The 20,969-nt window shown below is 40.8% G+C and overlaps 3 protein-coding genes across 4 annotated transcripts; all 3 read right to left on the bottom strand.

The window, feature by feature from the left end:
* Positions 1-3,863: 3,863 nt before the first annotated feature.
* LOC113579348 (galectin-5-like) lies at positions 3,864-7,337 on the bottom strand. Its single transcript, XM_081721408.1, has 6 exons — positions 7,144-7,337; positions 5,970-5,980; positions 5,123-5,458; positions 4,855-4,943; positions 4,497-4,665; positions 3,864-4,277 (listed from the first exon to the last, which is right to left on the bottom strand). The coding sequence occupies exons 2-6, from the start codon at positions 5,973-5,975 to the stop codon at positions 4,119-4,121; spliced, it is 759 nt and encodes a 252-aa protein (XP_081577534.1). The 5' UTR covers positions 5,976-5,980; positions 7,144-7,337; the 3' UTR covers positions 3,864-4,118.
* Positions 7,338-9,003: 1,666 nt separating this feature from the next.
* Positions 9,004-11,257, bottom strand: eapp (e2f-associated phosphoprotein). Its single transcript, XM_027013199.3, has 6 exons — positions 10,940-11,257; positions 10,317-10,501; positions 10,105-10,221; positions 9,883-9,997; positions 9,618-9,749; positions 9,004-9,480 (listed from the first exon to the last, which is right to left on the bottom strand). Exons 1-6 carry the CDS (start codon positions 11,008-11,010, stop codon positions 9,186-9,188), a joined length of 915 nt encoding a protein of 304 aa, XP_026869000.2. The 5' UTR covers positions 11,011-11,257; the 3' UTR covers positions 9,004-9,185.
* Positions 11,258-11,397: 140 nt separating this feature from the next.
* Positions 11,398-17,919, bottom strand: snx6 (sorting nexin 6). 2 transcript variants are annotated; one of them, XM_027013194.3, is made up of 14 exons: positions 17,829-17,919; positions 17,605-17,655; positions 16,687-16,812; positions 16,279-16,389; positions 15,302-15,423; positions 15,057-15,180; positions 14,839-14,934; positions 14,492-14,597; positions 13,614-13,689; positions 13,421-13,460; positions 13,033-13,119; positions 12,686-12,845; positions 12,412-12,497; positions 11,398-12,257 (listed from the first exon to the last, which is right to left on the bottom strand). In XM_027013194.3, exons 1-14 carry the CDS (start codon positions 17,832-17,834, stop codon positions 12,204-12,206), a joined length of 1,245 nt encoding a protein of 414 aa, XP_026868995.1. In that variant the 5' UTR covers positions 17,835-17,919; the 3' UTR covers positions 11,398-12,203. The 2 variants fall into 2 exon arrangements, with proteins under 2 accessions (XP_026868995.1, XP_026868996.1); XM_027013195.3 differs by having other exon boundaries at positions 16,687-16,791.
* Positions 17,920-20,969: the final 3,050 nt, after the last annotated feature.

The raw sequence follows: 20,969 nt of genomic DNA, 5'->3' as shown, positions 1-20,969 counted from the left end.
GCTGGACAATCTCCAAAGGAAGGGGCACAGCTACAAATGGGCAGCCCATAATGCCACATGGGAGGGCTTAACTCAGAGTGCTTTGCTTTTGGTTGTTTAGAAGTCCCATACAGTGACTTTCTTTTAATGCTGGTTTTGGTATTCCTGTTTTACAGAATATTTTACAAAAATGTGCTACGGAAATATAGAAAAGTATACAAAAATATTGAAGTACATAAGTTTTTATAGCTACTCTTTATAGCTTTTGATTTTTGGTTGGATTGATTAATCTCCTTTTCAAGGCAATTGGCCTTTTTATGTGAAAATTTGTGATCATAAAACTTAGCCATCAAGGTTATATGGCCAACCTGTTTGGAGTTAAATCCCTTCCATTTGCATAGGTGTATATAATCAAGCACATAGGCATGCAGCCTCCATAGACAAAAACTCACAGTAGAGTGGGTCATACTAAAGATCTTAGTGACTTTAAATGTGGCAATGTCATAGGATGTAACTTTTAATGAGTGAGCTCATGAAATTTTTGCCCCAATAGATCTGCACCATCAACTGTAAATGAACTGCTTGAAATGAACGCATCAATGAGCAACAATACCTCAGTCACAAAGTAGTAGACCATCTGAACACACTGAATGGGGACTTAAAATTACCTATGCTCTGTTATAATGCAATCTGGGTTTTCCAAAATCACAATTCACTATCTGGAAATCTTATGGAGGAATCTGGGTTTGGCGGATGCCAGGGGAACGCTACATACCAAAATACATACTGCAAGTCTGGTAGATGAGAGATGAGAAAGAATGGTTTGGGTTTTTTTTCCATGGTTTAAGCTAGACTTCTTAGTTTCAGTGAAGGGAAACGATAATGCTACAGCATACAAAGACATTTTAGCCAATTATATGCTTCCAGATTTGTGGTAACAGTTTAGGCAAGGCCATTTCATGTTCCAGCATGATTGTGCTGATTTCATGTTCCAGCATGATTGTGCATGATTGTTTACAAAGCAAGGTCCATAAAGGCTTTGATGGATTTGGTGTGGAAGAAGTCCAGTGACCTGCACAGAGTCCTGACCTCAACTCCAAAATTTCTAATTTATGTTATATCTTATGTGAGACCTATTGATACATGTCCAAATGTGCACAGTTATTCACTTATGCAAAATGATAACATAGTACCAAACATCTGAAATATGCAGTATGTCTTATGAATTGAGCATACAAATAATTATATACTTGGCAATGCTAAAGGAACCCATTTGGTGCTTTTATTCTAACAATATTAGAATTCTACACACAACAATTCTCGAAATATTAAGCAATATAAGAAAGGTCTTACAACTCTTCAGTCTCAACCACTGATTTATTATGAGACGCAGACACCTTGGCCCAAGCCTGGATAGTACCAGTGCGGCAATTACCCGTCACCCGTCATCCAGAAGGGAGGACACGCCCACTCCTGCTAGAGATCGCACTACATACCTGCTTGGTTCCCAGTCCTCTGCCTATTAATCACCGTCACCTGTCCCTTGTTCGCTCCCTCTATTTAAACTCACACGTCCCGATCGAAGGTGCGGCACATCAGTGAAAGGCCGTACTGCTCGCGGCCACGGTCCAGCTTGCTACGCAAAGTAGTGGACAGAGTATTGTCTCATCGTTGTTGTGGTCTTTGTCTAATTTAAATAATGGAGAATAAAGAGCGCTTTGGCTCGACCTTGCCAACCGCCTCCTCTGTGCCGCCACCGCCACATTACCGAATGATGAGGGAATTTCTGGACACAACATTTCTGGAGTGAAAATTGTTGATGTTATAACTTTTTCTTCTCTAAATTTTTATATTATTGATCAGTGTGCCAAGGCCCAGGTTAGTCCAGGTTAGTCCAGGTTAGCCCAAGGTTTAGTAAACCTGGATTCCTGCTGACAAGTGAGGAAACAGAAACCAGTAACTCAGGTATGTTAGCAAGTTGTACATTGTATATAATCATATTCATATATTCCCTTTTGATTCATTATTTATCTGGACATATTTATTCATTCATTCACATTTATCTATTTTTTCCCCCCTGGACAAATTCTATTGTATATCTTGGTCTGTACTTTCTTCTTTCCTTTATAAATACATTTTAGGACGTATTCCAGTGTAAACTCACATCACCCTGATCTGTATATTTTTATGTATCTCTTGGCTGCAGGCAGAGCAGTCATCAAAGGCATTTCACTGCCAGTTCTGCTGTGAAATATGTGTTTGTATGTGACAAATGTTGATTTGATTTGATTTTGAAGTTCCTCTAATATGGTTGCGATCTAGGTACGGAGCGCAAGTTACGGCGTGCAAGTCTAGATCTTAACTACTGGTAGTTATTGGAAAGAGTAGGAAGCACTGAGATGGGTGCAGGGCTACGGTTGACAAAAAAAAAAAAGTGAATTCATTATTAAGAGAGTATTAAACAAACAGCTGTCACAGTTTAGAAGTGGTAAGAGGGACAAATTCTAAGGTGTGAGTGGGAACGTACATACCTTCTAAATAATTATCTTATAATTATGTTGTGGGCAAATTTGAGAAGTATGGAAATCACAGAGTAGATTAACAAAAGGAGGCTATTCATGCCCAAATAGCAACTTCATGAGAGCAAATTATGGGAACGCTATAGTACAAGCAGATGTACGGCTAGACAAATGTGGGTTCCCAGAGAAGGGGAGTTTTAGTATGAGGCAGATAGATCAACTGAAAGAAAGAATTGGAGAAAGAAAGAGTAATAGGGGAAAAATAGGAAGGGAAATGGAAAGTTTATTCCAGACGGGAAAGCCCAAAGAATTCATGTATAAGAAGCAGCAAAGAGAGATGCAGGACAGAGGGACAGATGGACAGATGCGGTCAGGCAGGGACAGAAAATGAATGTTAAATAACTGTTCAGTGGGCCCTGATTTGTCCGCTACACCGAGACGATGATGCCAGGCCAGCAAAGATGGAGGTGAAACAACCCGATTCACAGTATTTCTGCAGTCAACGTCATCAATCAACATCATGCCCGACCTTCCACCCAGAGCTACCGACTGCACAAGGCCCACCACGATACGACGGAGATGCGGTGCAGGCCTCACCACCTCAGATGAGAAGGGGGAAAGCTGTCTAGACAAAGCCTATGCAATGCATGCAGAGAAGAGAAGAAGAAGGTCGTGAAGGGAGAACGACGTGCACAAAGCGTCACTGACAATGTCTTAGAACTAAAGTCGGTCAAGAAGAAGAGGACAGGGATGTGGAAGAGGTAGAGGGTGCAGAAAAGAAGGAGGAGATGGAAATCTGCGAGTACAGTACGAGCCAGATCCCTAATCCTGATCTTGTTCTTTATGTGGATGCCTCTGCATCACACAACAGAGAAACAGGCAGGAACCAAATGTGCTATGCAGTGATTTCTGATCATGAAGGTCTTGTGGTGGAACCATTTCCGTCGCATTTGTTTGAACAATACAGAGAGCAGGTACACCTTTCATGCGTCGTGCATGATTTTAGTATAATTTAGAAACATTATGATTTTTTTACCTCATCTGGGTCACGTCACCCATCACCTGCTGGTTTCTCAGTTGTTGGATGCTACTTTGCTCCCCTGATTCCACACCACCACCCATGAATTTTCTGTACAGGCATTAGTTTATTACCTGTCTACAGTCTACAACTGATGCAGTCCTTGCTTCAAGATTTCATAAGTACATTACCTTGGTGTGTGGGGGGGTGTTTATATGTGGTATTCATACACTTAAAGTTTATATCCATGCTGCCAAATAGCAAAGGTAGTGGCCCCAGTTGAATGATGGTCCCTGCTAATAGTTTGTGTTGTGATTGATCATTTAAAACAAGTGCAACTTCATGCATTTAATTGGTTCCATCATACAATCTAATAAAATGAAAACCCGTGTTTGCCTTTATGAAGCAGTCAATCTGTGAATGCTTTCTGTTACAATTGGAACATATTACCTTTATAAAACCATGAAAAGGAGTGGCACTTCTAGATCAACAGAGCAAATAAAGATAGTGTTTGCCCCATTTGGGCAGTAATGAAGGGAACATAAAATACAAAGCCTATCATAAGATATTTGGATAATATGGTTTCATATTTTGAAGAAGCCTCAGGGGAGTGTCTCTACAGTGACAGATGTAAGTGTGACATCCTCGCGAACACAAAGCTGAGTGATCTGGTTGAGCTCACGAACTCGGTATTTGTACTCAAGCAGGTGAGCCTTGTTCACAGCTACTTTGAATGAATCCGTAGTGCACAAGATCTTCACCTACAAAAGATAAGCAAGAATTGGTTCTGGATCACCATTACCCTCGTGTTTGAATCCGCCATCGATTCCAATTTACTTAAGATGGCTTTAGGAAAGTATCCTTTGACATCCTTTAACCCCCATTAATAAAGAAGCATTAGAATGACAGCACAAAGTATGCAAAAAATATGAAACGCACTGAACCAAAACAAGTGAAACGTGTCTAAATGCTGCCCTTACCTCAAACGGCTGTCCTTTGACAAAGGGGAAAGAGGGACATTGTTTTTCCTCTGTGCCCCACATTTGCTTAATCATGCTGTTTGTCACTATCACCTGCTTGTGATTTTCATTGAAGCGGGGGTTAAAATGAAAGGCTATACAGTCTTTTCCCTGCAGGTTGATTGCAAACCTAATGGTAGAAAAATAGAGGATGCTAGTTGATAGTTTAAAAATGGTCACAAATCTTTTGCCACCCAAAGTACACAAGGTCCTGTGCTCAAAAGCTCTCCACTAATGAACAGTGTACTGAGCTACAAAACTACTCACTGATCAGATCAACAAAACAACAGCTTGTTACATTGTGTGTAATTTTTCTTACCGTTGAGCTTGAGGCTTGACTGTCCCCTGAATAGTAATGAGCATCTTGTTATAGACTCCACCAGGCAGCTGTTGACTGTAGGGGACAGTCTAGTAGAAAGGCATACATTTAGAAAGGCATACATTTCGAAAGTATGGGCTTTTCTGTATAACAGTATGTTACAGTCCTACTATACCAGGGACAGAGGACATAACAGTGACATACTGGAGAAAAGTTTTTAAAAATAAGTTTAAAAAAAAACTAACAATAAGATGAAACTTAATCTTACCAATGGTGGGATATTTTGAGGGCCAGTTGGTGGGACTGGCCCTCCCCATCCTGGTGCAGAAGGCTGGTTGGGTTGTCCAGGCCAGACTGGCTGTCCAGGCCAGGCTGGCTGGCCTGGCATGCCAGGCTGTTGTCCAGGCCAAGCTGGCTGGCCTGGCATGCCAGGCTGTTGTCCAGGCCAGGGTGGCTGGCCTGGCATGCCAGGCTGTTGTCCAGGCCAGGGTGGCTGGCCTGGCATGCCAGGCTGTTGTCCAGGCCAGGGTGGCTGCCCAGACCATGCTAGACCTCCAGCTTGCTGGCTGCTCGGTGCTGTGTCACTGTCAAGGGCATCTGCGAGCTGAGAAATGGGAAAAATAAAAACTAAAACACACATTTCAAAACAATAGAAATATTTCAGTAGGGTACAGATGTTTACAGAAAGTGTCCCACCCCACAACTCAAGTCTTTCTGATTGCCTCCCACTCATATCACAGACAAAGCACCTAGATGTGAATGGCAGAAGGTGCCAGCACCCCAGTTATGACCATGTGATCTTTCTGATGCTCTTTCTGATGTACATATAGACACTAAACCTTGATTGGTTGAGCTACTCGGGTGCCAAGTAGAATGGCTGAGAGCAGGCTAGCAAGAGCCCTTTGCAAAGAGTGCCTTGGCATGGAATTTCAAGTCCAAGGCTCTTCTACTATAAAAGCACTTGAATGGGTAGTGAAATGAGGTGTGGAGCTATGCGGTATAGGCAGTAATTAGGAGAACTGGTTGAGCCAGTTATGTTTGTACAGGGTTTACATCTGTGGTCTTTCTCCAAAGATTCCATTACCACATACGGAAGAGAGGAAAGGTGCACTTACATCCATGATATCTGAAAAATAGACATTAAAAAGTCACTGTTAAAATCCTTCTGTGTGTTACTGGTGATTTTTACAAGTGAGTGATTTTGGCATATCTGGTAAATGTATTTAAATAGGTCTGACAGTCTGTCATTACAGTTAGGGGTGACATCTTCAGAAATGTACTGTACTCTACCCTGCTTATCTAGGCTGATTAATACAAAGACAGTTCAAAAACAGCACTCTAAGAATTATATGTTAATGATGATTCACACATGAAAATCTATGTGCACCACACCCACTGTCCCCAGGGCTACGAACAACAAAACTGGAACAGAAACTTATTTCTTAAAAATACAGAGGAAAAAATATAGTAGCAAAATGTAAAACAAGTGTAAAGTAATAAGAAATATCCACACAGTTAATGTTTATTTAGTTTAAAGTTTTAACAATCAATCTGTTCTGAATGTATTTTCAAAAATCCTTTTAGTTCCTAGTTACAAGTGGAGGCATCACCAGTGCAAACTTGACAATGGAATTCGCCCCTCCCAGTGTGTGTTACATGTAGGTGTCATCTTCTTCTAATCTTGTATTAACTGAAATAATACTATCTGCATTAAACACTATTTGGCTCTGCTCATTTCAGCATTGATAGTGTACCATATTCAGACATGATTATGTGGCTCTTGACTACAATCTTCAACAAACTCTAAGTAGGTAGAGTTGCTCAGAACAGGCTTCTAAAATGATAAATAAATAAATAAACTACTGGAATTATTCACTGGTCTCGTTACTCCACAAAACTAAACAAACAGTAGGCTACTGCAGTAGGCTATATATAGTTGTGTAAACCTGGTAACCATCTCAGAGTACTTGTCAGAATTCTGTACGTTCATAAGCAAGTTCTATTCAACCAGTAAATGAAAAGACTGATGATTAGAACCAACTTGACTAGTTTTACACTGACACGTTTTATGCAGAATTGCTATCTTCATTCGTTACATTACCTGACTTCGTGTGACTAATGCGATACCGATTCAAATACATTCACTTGTGGAGCAGGAAAAAAGTTCGACATTATTCGATGTTAATTACTGCAGAATTCCTCAGCAGCGTTGCATCCCATTTATACCGCTCTCATAATAACAGGAATTGCCACTGGAAAGAGGAACGCTAGGCACTCAGTTGTACTTACCTGTTTCTTGATGCGTCCTATTACTTTGAAGTAGTTCATGTTCCCGTCTTCTTTCACAGACGTCGGAAGAGACTACACCCACTAACCAAGACCTCGAGAACCCAGCCCACAGTAAATATTGAGGGCTGTACTGCAAGGCAAGTTCCACATAAACAGAGTTGCTTGAAGAAACTGGAGAGGCAACAAGAAGAGAACATCAGGGAACGATGCAAAAGCAGGCGGTGGGCATTGACAGTAACGCTCTCCTTATACTTCCTGACTTGTTCTTCTCTACAGTAGTGTAGTTTTGCATTTTGATAGTGTCCTTGTCACTACTGGTAGCATGAGGCCGGACCTGCAACCCTTTCAGGTTGCACAGCTAGTCCAGTTCCTTCTAGAGGGCACATTCATACATGCTGTCGCCAGAATTTTTACTGTGTCTCCCAGCAGTCTCAAGAGCATTGAGGAAATACCAGTATAAAGGTCATTACATAAGGAGTGCTGGACAGGGCCATAGGAGGGCATCAACCCAGCAGCAGGACCTGGATCTGCTCTTTTATGCAAGGAGGAACAGGAGGAGCACTGCCACAGCCCTACAATATGACCTCCAGCATCCTACTGCTGTGCATGTTTCTAACCAAACTGTCAGAAACGGACTAAATGAGCGTGGCATGAAGCCTCAACATCACCTACTGGGATCTGTGCTCACAGCCCAGCACTGCATGCCAGCTCAATTAGCATTCGCCAGAGAACACCAGAATTGGCAGGTCTGCCCTTGACACGCCAGAGAGAAATGCCTAGCTTCATGTGGCCAAAGTGTGTAGGCAGTTCCTGGATGACGAAGCCATTGACCGGCCTTCACGTTCCCCAGACCTGATTCCAATTGAGAACCACTGGGATGTTAAGTATCACTGCGTCCTACACCACAAAGTAGCACCACAGACTGTCCAGGAGCTCACTGATGCCCTAATCCAGGTCTGGGAGTTTATCCCATGGGACAGTATCCACCTTCTCATCAGGAATATGCCCTGATGTTGTCAAGAATGCATACTGGTACATGGGGGGCATGCACGCCCTTGAGCTGTTGTGACGAAATTCACATAAATTGGATCAGCCTGTGATTGCATTTTATCTACTTTGATTTCGAATCCTTCCCTCAGTAGGCTGAAAACTTTGGTTTCCACTGATCGATGTAATGTCATTTTGTTATCAACAAACTACATAGTGTATATCAATAAAGATTTAAAACTTAAATTTTCATTCATCAGGATGTGATTTAAGTGTTCCATTTTTTTTTTTTTGGAGCAGTGTACTTCAGTAGTTATGTAACATGTAGTCTAAAGGCAAGTTAATATCCATCATCATTGCCAAGAGGTAGTACATTCACTGCTAGAGCCATCATTTGGTGTCCTGTCATAGAAGCACACTATATAAGTGGATATACTATTTCCACAAACACCAACTTATACCAGCAAGCATTTTGAGTTTAGCAATTAATTTAACTATAGCTGGAACCGTGGCCATGGTTAGAAGATTCAGCTGTCATATATGGACATAAAGCAACTTTTCTGCTGTAAGGGAGTGCAGAGACAAGGTATGGTTTGTATGGGCCAGGTTACAGAAGTGACTGTTTAGTAGCTTGCCAGATAGGCAATGAGACAGAAAACATAAGCATGAGAAGATAGTAGTATTTTTCTTTATAGAACATGGCCATCCTGGATGTTATTAGCAACTATGTAAATCACTCTGGAGAGTTTGAGTTTAAAAAACAGCAGTCAAAAAGGTTATTCAAGAAATTTTCTGTTTTCCATTTTTAATGTAAAGGTGTAATCCTATTTTTCCATTCAAGATTAGATATCAAATGTCTGTTCTGCATATCAGTAAAAATAAAAAGGACACATTTATTAAAACATGAAACGTTTATACACATTTTTACATTTTGTGTACATGAGTAAAAATGTAAGAAACAAAGTAAATCCTTTTCCAGCACACCTCCCTACACCCCTCTCTCATGTCTTATTATCAAGCTCTATACATTGATTTCAGCCTCAACAGCTATGTGCTTAGCTATAGCTTGCTAGGATGTTGAAGAAATGGTAGACCTCATCTTTATCAAACACAGCCACTTCAGTAGAACACTCTGTGCATTTGACTGGGTGATATATCTCTTCCTCATCCATTCCAGCCAACCTGGAGTCAGTCGTGCCGGCCTCTGTGGACGTGTCTGTGGAGTCGTGACGACCTTTCTTACCACGCCGGTTCTTCTTTTTACCTGCTTTATACTTCAGCACTTCATCCTTACTGACTGTACAGTTCATCACAAACATGGCTCGGTACTGCGTCCTATACTTCTCATGTCTGTGTGTGCAAAAAAGAACTCTTTAAGTAAAGTCTACACTCAGGGTAAGAAGACAGAAAAGTCAACACACAAACAGAAACAGAATACGACAAAGCAAAGTGAAGGTATCGGCAGGCTGATGTGATCATGACCTCACCTTTGGCAGTCCAGACAAAGTGTGGTCATGCAAGCAGGACAGTTTAGAACAGCATCACTGCTTGGGAGAGGCTTGGATTTTTTTCTGTTCTGCACAGATGATGTTGGTCTTCTCTGGCACCTGTACCTATACCTAACCAAAGTTATATGCCAAAAGAGAAAGAGAGAGAGATTTGCACTGTTATCGGTTCAGTTCTGGATTGCCTATCTGATTAGCTGTGGCTTGCTGGGATGTTGAGGAAATTGTAGACAAGTACAAGACTCACTCTTTTCTCTTGGCATCTACCCAAGCCTGATCTCGATCATCTTCATCTGGGTCATATAATAACTCATCATTTGTAGGTATAATGCGCTGCTTTCTTCTCTGATTCTTGGAGATACCTGAAAACAGAAAAGAACCACCACAAACCAATAATCAATACCAGCATGTGTACGTAAACAGCTAATATGTAGACCTGTTGCATTTGTTATATTCCTGGATGCATTACCAGCTGAGCTGTCTTCATCTGAATCTGAGTCAAAGTATATACTGTCATATTGCTGAGAATTTTGTGTTCTTTCTGTGTTCTGCGTTGAAGTGTCTGCGCCAATCCCAGAGGTTTCACCTACAACCAAAAGTGACGCTCTCCAATTACAGTATATACAGACGAACACAAATACGATCAAGTTCCCACACAGGTATGTCTGTTGTAATGGTAACCTTGAGTTGATGGAATGGACCAGCCACACTCCATAGATTTAAGAGTGCTACTCAGTTCTGCCTCCATCTCTTTCTCAAACTCATCCCCGCTCGATGACTCGCTTTCCCCTGTCAAGTATTCTCGGATGAGCTTCTTCTTCTGTTCTGGTGTTCCATTGAGAAGAACGTCGAGCTCATCTTCGGAACTAAAGGCCAGCGTACCACAATTAAAGCAATTAATTAAATTAATAGACAAGCCAGCGCAAGTTCGACTACAGCTATGGGCTAAAGAGAGTATATATTGAAACAAGGCATGAATTTGATTAAGAAACGATTATCGTTATTAATCTAACGCTAACCTTCCAACCTCAGACTAGTTTAACTATCCTAGTTAGCTAGCGAACAAACAAAAGCTGGCTAGGGGACAGAATTGGTTTTACAAGTTCGTTTTACAAAAGTATTTAGATTTCATTTCGGGCTGCTGGTCTATATTTAATTGTTTGAATAGTGTGTAGACCACAACATCTGCAAAACAACTTAAATTCACATCAAATGTACAGCGGTTCTGTTTTAACCAGATCAGAAACATCTAACTACCTAGCACGTTGATATGTTTGGCTCAGGTTTTTTCAGCTAGACGTTACCTGCTGTTTGCTCTTTCTTCATCACTTGGTTCTTCAATCTCATAGGAATCATAATCTTCTTTTCGGTTCATTGCGTCTTTAGTCCAGAGGGGGGGGAAAAATAATATATATATATTATTGCAACCTCAACCTTTTCCTTCACACCGAATACCAAAATAATACAAGAAAAGCAAGAAAATGAAATACTTCCGGGTGAGATGTTCCCTTCAAATGCCAAAATAAAAGTTGGTTGATGATTCGGCAGAGTATTTACAGGTACAGCTTCACCCACTCCAACTCTAAATATTACACTGCTATTTCCTTGTTCATATGCCTCATTCACATGGGCAGTTGCAGTATCAAAAATGTTTTTACAGAACTAGTTGTGCATTTCAGAAAACTATTTAGAAACTGAAGGAACTTTTAACCTTTGATTTCTTCATGCTGAACATTTTTAACTCACATGAAAAACTCTAACATATGGTAAACAGTATTATTTATTTGCGTTATGTCCATTGTCATTTTATCATCATGATTACTGTTTATGTCAGCATTCCTCCATCTGAATAAATGGACACTTTGGTCACATACTTAAGTCACATATTGAAAACACACACTCATATGCAGTGCACTTAAGAAGCCTGGAGAAAACCAAAAAAGTATTCATTTATGATTTACAATATCAGATTAGTCTATATATTAAGGCAAACAATGATGCATTACTTGTCAGGAATGAAAAACTGATGTAACTAATGTAATAAATTTCCTAAAGAGTAATACAAAACCTATTAGTTTGATTAAGATAATATAGCAATACAATGAAAACTAATACAACTTGTACAAGGCTTTGAGTGACCATACACTTCAATCATGGAAACAAACAAACAATCAGCTCAATTTCAACAAGACTTCTGAGCAGCATCCATACAAAAGGATCACCCAAAGCATCACAATAAGCCAAAATAAACACACAAAAAAAGAAGACAATTAGAAAGAAATCACAAGAGATGTAAGTGTGTCGATGGAGCAACTCCCATGAAAAAGGACAATTAACAATCAAAAGTTACACGATGTGATTAAATGAAGTTGCAGGTTGTTGTGCTGTGTGCACTTGTGAAATCTTCCAGTGAGCCACATCACTTTCAGGGGGTACTGGAGGAAAAGTGGTGTCTCTGCTAGTGATACATACAGATGTTTGTTGACAAACAGACCCCGTACTCCATACTCCAGATAAAGACGATACCCAAGCAGGAAAAGCCCTAGACAGTGAACCTGGAGTTTGGCTCTAAGTGTCCCCTTTTAGAACCGCCAGACAGCTTTGCAACAGTTGTAAATTACCCTTAAAAGAGATGAATAAACAGTGAAAACCATGGCAATTCATTCTGAGACTTTCCCCCTTCTCACATGAAAGACATTAAATATGGTTAACTACACGAACCATTAAAACATCTCTAATGTTTTTACATCACACACATGAACAAGTGAACAAGTACCTTAGCATGTTTGAGCTCAAGCTCAGCTAGTTCCACCAAGTTCTTTCTGAATGCTGCTACTCTTCTTGTTTTGAAATCTATCAGTTCTGTGCCGGTAAAAAGGGGGGGGATAAAACGTCTACACATGCAGTAGTATCATCATAAGTAAAGCACACACTGCTACTCTTCTACAACCTCTGGAAAGCACAACAGAAATGTTTTGTTGACTCAAATCATTTTGAAATCAAATGAAAATGTACAATGGAAGAGAAAACAGCAAAACTGGAAGAAGTACCTTGTTTCGCTGATTCTGAGATTTTTTCAAACTTCTGACAGCACACCTGCTGTGTGGTTTCTGCTTGAAGGACATCTTTGTTTTTAGCTCTGGCTTTGTCCAGAGCTTTGTTGGCATTTTCGTAATCAACTAACGCCCTTCCTCGTCTGTACAGGAGGTCCTGAAGGGCAGATAACACATTTCCCTGAACTCAGTTGGTGAGCTGCAACTCAAAACTAACACCTTTGACCACTAATATTACTGTACACACTGCAGTGGAGGAGCAGATTTGAAGTAAGCACTCCCATAAATAAGGTATATACGGCCCACGGGTGTGATGAGCAGAGAGCACAAGGCTGGCAGCACACCTTGGCAGCTTGTGACTCTCTGAGGTAATACTTCAACAAGTCAGCAAGCTTTAGGTCCTCATCAGCAGCAACTCGGGCCTCAATTTTCTACACAGGAAACACACAGATGGTATGAGCTGGACACTCAGGAAGAGACGGGCCACCTTGTGATCCCTGACGTCCCATGCTGCTCTATAACAGCCATGTGTTAGGGTAAAACTACTTAGCATGACTGTGCTACAACTCACTTCAGAGAAAGCTCCAAGACTCCCATTAAAAAAACTACCTTCTAATCTCCTAAAATATCAGAAGGCTTAATTTAATCAAATACAATTCCCATGGAGAAAGTGTCACTGTAAAATATCAATTCTGAAAAGATGATTTTATAAATATTGAAAAAGTTACATACCCGTGTTTTTTCGAAAAGTTCTGAGACCTTCAAGAAAAATCTTTTTAAAAAAATGAGATGCAAAAAGAAAAAGATTTAAAATTTACTATAACAAGAGGCTTACTGAAATCAAACCCACACATGTTTTCAAGAGACAGACATATAGAGCATAGGATCAAAAAAAAAAGAAAAAGAAAAAAAGAAAGAGCCATACTTGCACACGTCTGTTGAGTCCTGGGTCCCTAAAGTATAGAGCGTTGAAGCAATTCTGTTGATGTCGTCTGCAGCACCTGAAAAAGAGCTTCTGTTACACCACCAGACAAAGCCCACAGCTATGGCTGTAGTGCCAAATCCAATGTCAGTGTACTGTTCTTTTACACAATGACTGTCTTCCACTCCCCCAGTTGTATAAAACTCAACACTCGGTTTTCAGTTCTCCACATCGTTATGTGCTGTATAACTTCAGATCCATATAGCAAAAAGGAGAAATCATTTACAAATGAAACTGCACTGAGAAAATTATACACAGTACAGTACATATGTATGCAGTACCCATAATGAACAGCATGTCAACAGGTAGATGATTCCATGAGGAGAACCAATTCAATCAGGATATGATTCACTCTCCTGACATTGTGTCCCAGGCAGTATATGAGATATAAAACCTGTTTGATCTTCACAGATAAACGGGGAAAACCACACTTTCTTAATAAGAAAAATGATGCAACTGTAGTAGACATAGAATATACAGTTCATAACGGAACTGAATCAGACACACCATCTGTGGAGAATTTACTTTGAGTTGGCCCTCAGTTCAATCAGTCAGTGAAGGACAACATGTTGCCAGGAGACAAAGAGAGATCATTCCGAGTGTGTATTCACAAAACTAGAAACGCAGACGTCCTGTGACACAATTGAAACTTCATCATCTCTGGATTTGTTTTGCAATTCACAATGTTTGCACCATGTTATTTTAAACACATGACTGTTGTTCTGTTGCGATTACAGCTGTAGAAGTGAAACAGTGACACCTTACAAACAGGTGTGGAAACAGGTGTGGAAACAGGTGTGGAAAGGGAATGTGCAACTTACTCTTGTGAGATCTGATCATTCGGTCGGATTTGATAGAGGCATCTTTAACACGGTTATGGTACTCCAAAAGGAATGTCTTCTCATGTTCAAAGAAGTCATCTACATCCTTTATTCAAACCGGAGAGTATAAGGGGAAAATATTTGAGCACCAAAAATTTCATTTGATTATGTTTCACAAATGTACAACATTTTGTGTCAAGATATTCAGTGCATCACCCATTACATCTGTTCGAGTATTTAAAACAATTGCCAAGACAATATTCAAAGAAAAAACATTTTACATTTCCCCACCACACCCCATCATGCTTCCTAGATCATGTGACCTAGGTAGAACAGTGCAGGCTCACTTTCACTCCGGCCACAATGACTCCGTCTGCAGACTTCACCACGTTCTTGAAGAAATCCTCCAGTTTCTCTTTCTTGTTTTTGCCTCGTACACTCAGCTGTCATTGTCAGGAACCAGCAAAAAAGGTGCAAAGAAAATAACCAAATTCAGAGTTTCCATACAAATTATTTTCTTTTTTCCCTCATGGAATGAGATTTGCACTAAAAAAGGCAGACTCACATCCTGGTTGTACTCCAAGAACACATGAAAGTTTAAGTCTTTCCTCAGAACGGGATGTGCTGCAACGCGGCAGAGAAACACTTCGTGCATCGCCACAGTCTTCTTGAAGATGGCCAAGTATTCACTACGACACAAACACGCGTTACCTGTAGTGATGCAGAAACAAACGCAGGGCAAAGCGACTCCACTAAACATGGCAAACTGTGCTCGGCACGATGCCACACCTCTAAGTGAAAGTGACTCACGCCTCGAGCTCCTGTTTCATCTTGGTGAACTCTTCCTTGGTCATGGAGCCTTCACCTTCACCCAGCTTCTGCAGCTTCTCCCGCGACGCGTCAAAGTCCGGCCTTGGGGGGGCAGGCGGGATCTGAGAATAAAGCAGTCACCCTCATCAGGTGCCACACCATCATGTCCCACTTGCCAAAGCCTAAAACCAACAGGGCGGGTGCTGAGGGAGCACTTGCACTAATGATGTTAAATGTTTGCTGCTTTGGTCTGGACATGCACAAAGCACACAGCTGCATTTAATGTAAAGGAACGTAAATAATTAATTTGGGTTGTGATGGAACTGTATGCCTTTGTTGCCAGTAACTCTGGGTCCAAAGTATATTCCAAATGAAAGGGCAATACATCACACAGCAACAGAACAAGCCATGCTATAGAGCATGAACCCGTTCTGTGTAAAAGAATAAACCAAATTCCTGGTGCCACCACAAACACATTATGTTGTATTAGAAGCAGACGTTGATCTACATTTGTTAGCTATAAGTAATGCTAAATCATCGTTTTGTTGGCTGTTTCTATATGTAATCACCAGGTAAAATGTCCATTTTTCCAAATTTTATTCTTTATCCAACATAGCTGGTATCTTTCCATAATAAATCCTAAGCCTCTACAGAAATTATAACAACTGTGTAGCTATGAGTAATATATAATGGCCTTCCAAAAAGAGTCTTCAGAGTGATAAATCCCCATTCTTTACAGTGGTCACTGTACTGCAATTTCAAAAACTGTCAGTGTCATTATGAAATTTCCCAGCATGCACTGGACCTTAATATTAGGGAAATTCAGCTGTGTGGTTGGGAACTGAGTTGATGCATTAGCTTGTGTTTTTCCCCTTATGAATAATGAACAAAAGGTTTTAAAGGAGAAATAGGATGTTCAACCCGTCAGCTCTGAGGTCATATACATCTTAGACAAATGTGAAGACTGACAAACGTACGATAAATCCAGCATAGTCTTCATTTTCCACAAAGGAGTCATGGAGCCAGATGAACTCTTCATGTTGTCTCACCACAGAGAACTCATTCTGCTTGAAGTTAGGTAGAGTACTCTGGAGAAGCATCAAAGACATACATATATAAAATATACATATATACCCCCCCACACACACACATACATATGCACACACACACACACACACACACACATACATACATACATACATACATACATACATACATACATACATACATACATACATACATACACACACACACAATACTTTCAGCCAAATGTTCAAATGTAATTTAAAGGGAAGTAAGAGCAGGTTAATCAGACAATCTCAAGCCAATTTTCCAGTGTTCTTACAGACTAGAATAATATCTCTACAGAGCTCTACAGAGCTTACCTTTGTATGGACGGTGAACTTCACTTTGTCTCTCTCACTCAGAGCATCTGAAATGTCCACTTGTAGTGTAGCATCAGTCTGAAGATCCACATTAACGGCTCTGGGCTGTGAACCATTTGAATCAGACTTCACAAGAAGTCAAATTTTTTTCATTGTGAATCATGAGGACTATTTAAAATGAATCATGCTTATATAACTTAGCACATAGCTGTAGATTTGATTTCATGCAATTCTGTTTAATTCACACTTATTAAACATGTAAGCAGTCTTTGTTACACTCATGTAGGTTACATTGTTGTTCCAGCACATATGTTCTGCAACATTTCAATAATTTGGTCTATATAAATATCCAAAGAACAAAGGGAAAACTAAAGCAAGCTAGATTTTGTAATACCAAATTCGAAAATCAAACCACGAAAATCAATCAAGGTAAGAGAATTCAGTAACATTATTGTGCCAGTGGTCACTGCCATTGTTTGACAGGTTGGAGGGCTGACTGGCTCATTTCCCCCCCCCCCAACTTTCTTTTCTGGCATAAGATTCCACACAGTCTTGTGTACAGCCACAAGAGCACAAAGACCCAGAGATCTACAGCACAGCAGGACGGCCTCCTTCTAAAGAGCCGCGGCCGGGTAAACCTACTGTCAGCTGGTCACATTCGCTAATCATTATGCATACTTGTGTTTCCTACAGAATCTGGAAAGCTAACGTCTATCCAGTAGGGAGTCAACGGACTATCAGGACCTTACTAACAGCTTTTAACACTCAAGCGACATTGAACGTGACTGTCACGGCTAATGCAGCTGTGGACCTCACACCGCGGCTGACTGGAGTAATCTGTACAAAATACACATTAGGAACTGATTCGCTATGGCGAATGGGGTAGTCAGAAGGAGGGAAAACGAAAAAAAAACTTACTCCTCTGTCCTCCTCCGAGAGAAAATCGGGACCATCGTCCAGCCCTTCTTGCTGTAAAGAGAAAGTACATAAGGCACACAGCGCATTGTTTAGACATTAAATCTGCAGATTGGCTCTGATGAAATCGACACGGCAACCCTGCGCAATTGTTGATTTTTTTTGTTTGTTTGTTTGTTAAAGAGAAGAAGCCCTTAGCAGGTTAGAGCAAATCTAGAAAAACCCACCATCATGGCTGCCGCGGGTGGAGTGCGAAGCTAGCGGTGTCGTGTGACGCGAGGCGGCTTCGGCAGGGCGGAGCCTCGGTCAGCGCGCACGACGGCTCAGCCACGGAGCCGTGCACTTAAAAAGGGCAAAGCAACACGTAAACAGACGAGCCAGTTATGCAGAGAAAGTGCCAAATGCTTGCATGAGAGACGCTGTGCTGGGAAGGAATCCGTACTTTGGGAAATTTGGTGCTTTAAAATGCTTGTAAAGATATTTAGAGCACACTGAGAATAAGACTCTTTATTTTCATTATATGTGAGTATAACCACGTTTAATTCACAGCCTTCCCGACGCAGCAAAATATACATATACACATTTACAGCAGAAATGTGACGGCAGAATGGGCAGAAAGTAACTAGATTACAGTCTTTCACTGTCGATTACTACAATATAAATTAATTTGATATAAATGGCAGGGTGGTCAGTGATTCGAGATTTGTGAATAACCGTGTGAATAACAACTTACATAAACAGCCGTTTGAGAGTGGATTGACTATATTTACAGGGGGCAGTATGAGCAGCAGAATAGATAAATAGATGTGAATAGATAAACAACAATGGCTTTAAAGTGGCAGTGCAGTTACACAAAAGGTGTTATAGACAGACAGTCTTGTAACAGTTACATATCCCTGCATAAGTAAATAGATTGCCTATTGAATGTGCAAAAGGAGCAGAGTAACGTTAAAAGGGGATGTGGTGTGGTGTTGTAGTCAATGATGTTACTGAAGCCACAGCTTTTGGAAAGTAGCTGTGCCTCAGCCTGTTGCTCCGTGTGCGGATAGCCACGTTCCACTTTCCAGATGGCAGCATACTGAAGAGGCAGAGACCAGGGTGTGTTGTATTCATGCTGATGCAGCCAGCCTTCTTTTGTCGGCTGCCATAGACACTGTCCAGGTTAGGAAGGTCAGTCCAAATGATCAGTTCTGACACCCTGACCAGGCAATACAGCTCTTTCCTCTCTGTGGCTGTGCAGGTGGAGTACCACACAATCACGCCTTGGTACAGGAGACTCTCGTGGGGCTGTGGTAGAAGTTAACCAGGAGCTTTTGTGGAGGTTGCACCATTTTTAGCTTCCTTAAGAAGTACAGCCATTGTTGTGCCGTCTTTATCAGCCACGTGGTGTCTGTTTATGTGGATACAGAAAACCTTCACACTCTCCACATTCTGCTGCTTCCCCAGATATGTGGAGTGGGAGATGGTCTGGTTTTCTTCTTCTCCTATGTCCCAGATGATCTCCTTTATCTTGGAGGTGTTAAATACTAAGTCATTGACTTTACACCAGTCACCCAGACCTTCCACCTCATTTCCGTAGGCACTCACATCACCCTCTGAAATAAGCCCCACTATTGTGGTATTATTTGCAAATTTTATGTGGTTGTTTGAGGAGTGAATGGGGGTGCAGACATGTTTAAACAGGGTGCAGAGCATGGGGCCCAGTACACAACCCTGTGGGCTCGCAGTGTTCAGGATGAGAGTGGAGGAGGTGTGATTCCTAATCCTGAACTTCTGTGGTTTTGTCAGACAGGAAGTGCATGACGCAGGAGCCAATGGGGCTGCTTGGACCTTAAGATCCTCAGTTTGCTGATCAGTTTGTGAGGGATAATGGTGTTAAAAGCAGAGCCAAAATGCTGTATTGCTTTGGGAGTAGCGCGTAAGAACGAGTTGAAACAGCCTTGTCAAAGGCCAAGACAACCAAAAACACTTCTACTGGCACATGAAAAAGCGAAGTGACGCAAATATTAGGAGTTTGAGTGTGTTGAGAAGTCTGTTACCTGCTGTTACATCTTAACTCACAAATACTTGGCAGGTTCTGTGCTATTTATAGAAAAGAAAGCTTATACATTATATGAATTGAAGTGTGTTCCCTTATGACAGTTTTACTGTATTATGATGAGAATTCTATTACATATTGATCCGTTATGCTTGCATGAAACATTTGGTAGGCATGCTAAAAGAATGAATGTTTGAATAAATGAATCTAACAGTTCAAGTTGATGGTGTTGTTCTCATACTGATTTATGTATTAGGAAATGTCAAGTCTTATGAATATCTAAAACGTTTCTTCACAAATTATTTTTGCTGGCTTAATTCATACTTAGTTCATAGCCTCTCATACAATTTAATGTTTACTCACTATTGCTGAGTACAGTGAAACAATTGCAGCATGACCATTCTCTATCTGTATTTGATTTTTCTCATCATATCGTACTGTCTGGATGTTTCTTTGAAGAGTACATTTATCCACTATTTCTCTTCAACAGTTTCTATGTACTGTGTCCCGTACTACTGTAGAGTAAATTTAAGGTAAAACTCGTGAGAAACATTCACAATTTCTCAATAAGGGCTAGAACTAGGTGATCTCTATTAATACTACGATAGCAGGGAGAATATTAAGCCAAACGTTGCGAACTATTGTGAACTTTTTTTAAACTTTCGTCCATGAGCCCTTTACTAAGGATCAAGCGTATTTGCATCATGAAGCATTTTCGGTCTTGAACACCAGGTGGCGTATTAAGCGTTACATTTTCGACTGCCAGGCTTTTGTTAACGCAACGGTGTTTTGCCAATAATAAAGCAACACCCATGTTGGCTAATATCATTTGCCGGATTATTTTCATAACACTGATATTCGGATTTCATCAGCACAATTCGTTGTTTTCCCATTAGGGCTGCAAGATCACAACAAGAAGAAAATTACAGCCTACGCAACCCGTAATACGCACTGCAGTTCAGAAATCAAAAACAAAATAATAACCCGATTTAATGTTTCTTTCTGAGTAGACAAAAGCAACGATCGTGTCTTGAACGCTTAAATCTAACGGCAAATATCCCTGAACCTCCTCACCCGCACCTCCATATACTTGTTGCTACATTAAGTATATCTTCGCCAGTTGATACACTCAACTCCCTCCTGTTTTGCAGTCCATGTATTCGCGTGCTTTTACAGCAAGGATTCTCATCGGTCAGTAGTCTGCTGATGGAGTCGATTCGGTGTTCATATTTTGCCCATTATGTCCAGCTTCAATGTCAGTGACAAAATACTGATCAGTAAGAATCCTCGTCATACAAAAACGACATTGTCTACCATAGCTCTTGCCAGC

Source organism: Electrophorus electricus, chromosome 10 (genome assembly GCF_041902795.1).
Source record: "Electrophorus electricus isolate QZ-2024a chromosome 10, ASM4190279v1, whole genome shotgun sequence".
In the NCBI taxonomy this organism is placed as follows: Eukaryota; Metazoa; Chordata; class Actinopteri; order Gymnotiformes; family Gymnotidae; genus Electrophorus; species Electrophorus electricus.
Note: the sequence above shows the minus strand (reverse complement) of the source record. Positions and strands in the feature narration are given on the sequence as shown.

Coding starts and splice junctions, on each gene's coding strand:
- eapp (XM_027013199.3), bottom strand. CDS start 11,010: ATGAACCGAAAAGAAGATTATGATTCCTATGAGATTGAAGAACCAAGT. Junction 10,222..10,316: donor GTCCATTCCATCAACTCAAG/GTTACCATTACA, acceptor TTTTGGTTGTAG/GTGAAACCTCTGGGATTGGC. Junction 9,481..9,617: donor CTTTGTCTGGACTGCCAAAG/GTGAGGTCATGA, acceptor TTGCACACACAG/ACATGAGAAGTATAGGACGC.
- LOC113579348 (XM_081721408.1), bottom strand. Junction 4,944..5,122: donor CTCAAAATATCCCACCATTG/GTAAGATTAAGT, acceptor CCTTTCTACTAG/ACTGTCCCCTACAGTCAACA. Junction 4,666..4,854: donor GTCAAGCCTCAAGCTCAACG/GTAAGAAAAATT, acceptor TTCTACCATTAG/GTTTGCAATCAACCTGCAGG.
- snx6 (XM_027013194.3), bottom strand. Junction 15,181..15,301: donor ATGAAACAGGAGCTCGAGGC/GTGAGTCACTTT, acceptor TTTGTGTCGTAG/TGAATACTTGGCCATCTTCA. Junction 13,461..13,613: donor GACTCAACAGACGTGTGCAA/GTATGGCTCTTT, acceptor TTTTTTAAAAAG/ATTTTTCTTGAAGGTCTCAG.